The sequence below is a fragment of the Rhinopithecus bieti genome, unplaced genomic scaffold (genome assembly GCF_001698545.2).
Source record: "Rhinopithecus bieti isolate Rb0 unplaced genomic scaffold, ASM169854v2 scaffold_79104, whole genome shotgun sequence".
Classification (NCBI taxonomy): domain Eukaryota; kingdom Metazoa; phylum Chordata; class Mammalia; order Primates; family Cercopithecidae; genus Rhinopithecus; species Rhinopithecus bieti.
Window position 1 is genome coordinate 91,395 of NW_016829090.1, and position 4,410 is coordinate 95,804.

At 42.6% G+C, this 4,410-nt stretch overlaps 1 protein-coding gene across 1 annotated transcript in view; it reads right to left on the reverse strand.

Annotated features, from left to right (window-relative positions):
* Window positions 1-4,410, reverse strand: part of FKBP9 (FKBP prolyl isomerase 9) — a 56,112-nt gene that overhangs the window by 29,642 nt on the left and 22,060 nt on the right. The window contains exon 5 of the mRNA XM_017864656.1: window positions 2,016-2,205. Coding sequence (XP_017720145.1) covers window positions 2,016-2,205 — 190 coding nt within the window. The remainder of the gene's footprint in view (window positions 1-2,015; window positions 2,206-4,410) is intronic.

The following is a 4,410-nucleotide window of genomic DNA, read 5'->3' on the forward strand; positions in this document are numbered from 1 at the left end:
AAAAAAAAAAAAAAAAAAAGAATAATACACATATGCACTAAATGATTTTTTTTTTTGGTAACAGAAGAAGATAAAAACAACTCAAATGTTCATCAATAGGAGAATGGTTATCTAAATACAAGATACCCAATGGGACACCATGTAGACGTAAAAAATAGAGGATTTTTCTCTATGTATTAGCATGGAAAAATCCCAGAGTAACAAAAATCAAGGAGAACACCACTTTGTTCCCTAGCAATACTATATTCTGAAAGCCATATACTTTAGAGAGGAGAAAATAACATTTGTGTTTGCTTATATTTGCATTTTTAAAAATCCACACATTAGGCTGGGTGCAGTGGCTCACGACTGTAATCCCAGCACTTTGGGAGGCCACAAGTTCGAGACCAGCCTGGCCAATATGGTGAAACTCCGTCTCTACTAAAAATAAAAAATTAGCCAGGCGTGGTGGTGTGTGCCTGTAACCCCAGCTACTTGGGAGGCTGAGGCAGGAGAATCACTTGAACCTGGGTGGCGGAGGTTGCAGTGAGCCAAGATTGCGCCACTGCACTGCAACCTGGGTGACAGAGTGAGACTGTCACACAAAAAAAAAAAAAAATCCAGAGAGGGAGGTTAGGCAGACAGGAACAGGTATACAACATATCTTTTCTTTTTTTTTTTTTTTTTTTTTGAGACAGAGTCTCGCTCTGTTGCCCAGGCTGGAGAGCAGCGGCGTGATCTCAGCTCATTGCAACCTCGGACTCCTGGGTTCAAGTCATTCTCCTGACTCAGCATCCTGAGTAGCTGGGATTGCAGGCACCCGCCACCACGCCTGGCTAATTTACAACATATAATGCATACTTTGTTTTGGTTTTGAGCTATGTAACTATTACTCTTTTCCAAAAAATTTAAATGACAAATTTAAGAGATCCTAGGAACAAGAATGAATTATTCAAATGAAATAATGCCATATACAAATTCTTCTGTAATGGTTTTGGATGACTCCATTAACTAGAAGTCTATCACCTCAGAGAGACAGGGAGGTTGCTGTCGCTACTTGTTTGCTCTACTGGGAGCTAAAGGAGTAGTTTCAAACAACACATGCCACTGGAATGAGCAAGACAGGCCAAACGCAAGCCATCTCTACAACTGCAGGCCATGCCTGATAAACAAAACAAAACTTTGAACAACAAAAGAGGGCAGTAATTAGCCTCTATGGCACCCAGCATCCAGAAGGGAGCTGAATGCATCCAACCAGTGCCGTCCAGCTGATCAGCCACTGAAATTTGTAAAGGACTGTGACACATACCTTATCTCTTTAATCTAACCATCTACTTGACAAAGGTGCTGGAATAGGGAAAAATGAAGTCCAAGGTAGTCAAACGTTATCCAAAGTCATACAGCTAGTGCACCACAGGGGCTAGAGCCCAGCTCTCTTGGCATCAAGCACATTCTCTGCCCACTGTACCTCCTCGACATCACTTCTGGCCACTCCGCATCTTGGGTCCTATAATGAGGTTTATACCTGGATAGCTAAGCACGGTATAGGCGGATGGTGGGAGTCGAGGGTCTCTCCTGTCTTCCTGCAGAACCATCTAAAACAGCCCCCAAGAAAGAGATGGTTACAAGAGCCTATGAATAAACTTAAGCCCATCTCTACAAAAAAATAAAACATTAGCCAAGCATGGTGGTACAAGCCTACAGTCCTAGCTACTAAGGAGGCTGAGATGAGAGAATTGCTTGAGTCCCGGAGTTCAAGGTTGCAGAAAGCCACAATCATGCAGCTACACCGCACTCCAGACTGGATAATAGAATGAGACTCTGTCTCAAAAGAAAAAAAAAAAAAGAAGGGACAGAAAGGAAGGAAGGGAAGGAGGGAGGGAGGGAAGAACTAAGTATCAGAAAACAGAAACCTATATTAGAGATGAAAATGCCAACTATGAATCAGCACTGACAGAGTATTTAAATCATGATCCAGCCAATGGCAGACTTTAATACAATGTTCTGGTAATTGAAGACTTTAATCATTTCCTTACCTGGAATCAAAGAGGGTGCCATCCAGAAGCGTGCCATTGTAATGATACCTGAGAAAGTCCCCGCTTTGACTTATCCGCTCACAGTTTTCAGGTACCACCTTGTTCTCAATGGAAATGCTGTCCTTGGGGTTATGGAGGTCCAATAATGCAACATCAAACACCAGAGATGCCTGACCCGGAATGTCTTTCCCTAGAATGGAATGGGAGAAGATGATTAAACGGGACCTAGGATTTAGGAAGTACTTTACAGCTCAACAGCCTCGGGGTTGGTGTGATTCACTTCTTGAAGTTTTGAAGCCAAAGAAACAAATGTTCTTCCAGGTCTTGAATGGGCCCCCATGGTGTCCAACCATGGACTGATGGTATAATCTAAAATCTGACTCAGCAAAATGAGAAAATTGATATTAATGACATAAGCAACTCCCATGACCATATTTTCTGGGCTCATGCTGAAAAATCAAGGCTCTATGTAGGTGGGCATGCACCCACAAGCAAACCCAAATACATACCTCTGTGGGTTTCTGTTTGTGAATAAATGCAAACCACAGACATCTAAAGGAGATAATTCCAAATCTCTGGTCTGGTTCTGGAGAACTGTACACAGACTTGTTCTTTGGAACGAACAGTCAGTTTTTTAGAGGCAAAAAGTAAAACTCAACGCCTTAAGTGTATCCAAAGCAAGATATAAATAACATGAAAGTTAGCAGAGATAACAGAGAAAAAATGGCACCCACAATCCAAAATATAAATAAATAGTCCTCAAATCACTTCTAACTTCTGGGTAGTACTGCTTCTCTTGGATGTTCCTGACAGTGGGAATATTTTGAATATCTGCAAAATGAAATCCACATGAAGAGATTACAGGACACTAGTTCTTCCTGCAAAGATCAACATCAACCAATAAATAACTCAAAATCCAGTAATTTGGGATAGTAGAAAGTTAATCAACAAACCAATCCCTCACTTTTACTTGCCATTTGTTATACCATGCAAAGGAGTATGCCCGGACAAGCAAACTAGATGCCACCAAGCCCGAGCTCCTTCCACGGCCTTTGGCAAAGCCCACCCTGCATCTCCTTCCCCTCCAAGGAATGATGAAATCTGCTGAAAGCCAGCTGCTGAGTCAGGCCCTGGAATGCAAGGTGTGGTCAATCCCCAAATCACACTCGTGGGAGATAGAATATTAATCTGTGTGTGCTTTACTGTATCTTTTCATTTAAGAGAAAAATGAAAGCCTTAAAAGTAACCATGGGGTTTAAATTTTTCTTTTCTTTTTTTTTTTCTTTTTGAGATGGAGTCTCGCTGTGTTATCCAGGCTGGAGTGTAACGGCACGATCTTGGCTCACTGCAACCTTCGCCTGCCAGGTTCAAGCGATTCTCCTGCCTCAGCTTCCTGAGTAGCTGGGATTACAGGCACCTGCCATCATGTCCAGCTAATTTTTGTATTTTTAGTAGAGACGGGGTTTCACCATGCTGGCCAGGCTGCTCTTGAACTCCCAACCTCAGGCGATCCACCCGACTCAGCCTCCCAAAGTGCTGGGATTACAGGCACAAGCCACCGCGCCCGGCCTGGGGTTTCAATTTTTCTAGCATTAATGTACACTAAATGAATAATGTTTTCTATAGCAACTTTGCAGAGATATAATTCACATACCATACAGTTCAACCATTTAAAGTTACACTTGGATAGCCGAGCACAGTATTCAAGTATAAAGCAATCAAAAATAACTACTCTAAATAAACTATTATTTTGTTTAAAGTAAATAAATAATATTTCTCATATTAGGCTCACATCTGGTTTTGTTATGTGGCTGATGACAGAAGGATCCAGGAGCCAATGTGAATGAACTTCTTGGGGCCAAGGACAAGACCATTTGAACATCAGTAAGAAAACAGTAACTGCCAGGCACAGTGGCTCCCACCCATAATCCCAGCACTTTGGGAGGCTGAGGTGGAAGGATCGCTTGAGTCCAGGATTTCAAGGTAATCCTTGGTAACGTACCGAGACACCGTCTCTAAAAAAATTTTTTTAACTAGCCAGGCATTGGGGCACACACCTGTAGTCCTAACTATTTGGGAGGCTGAGGCAGGAAGATCACCCAGGAGTTTGAGGTTACAGTGAGCTATGATGGCGTCACTCCAGTCTGGGTGACAGAGTGAGACCCTGTCTCTAAAAATAATAATAACAATATCTTACATCTTGGTTGGGGGGAGAATTAAGACATGTTTATGGCACTGTTTTAAACTTTATTTTTCTTTTAGTAGGGAATTCCACCCCTAATACTCTTTTTAAGAAACCATCTGGGCCGGGCGCGGTGGCTCAAGCCTGTAATCCCAGCACTTTGGGAGGCCGAGACGGGTGGATCGCGAGGTCAGGAGATCGAGACCATCCTGG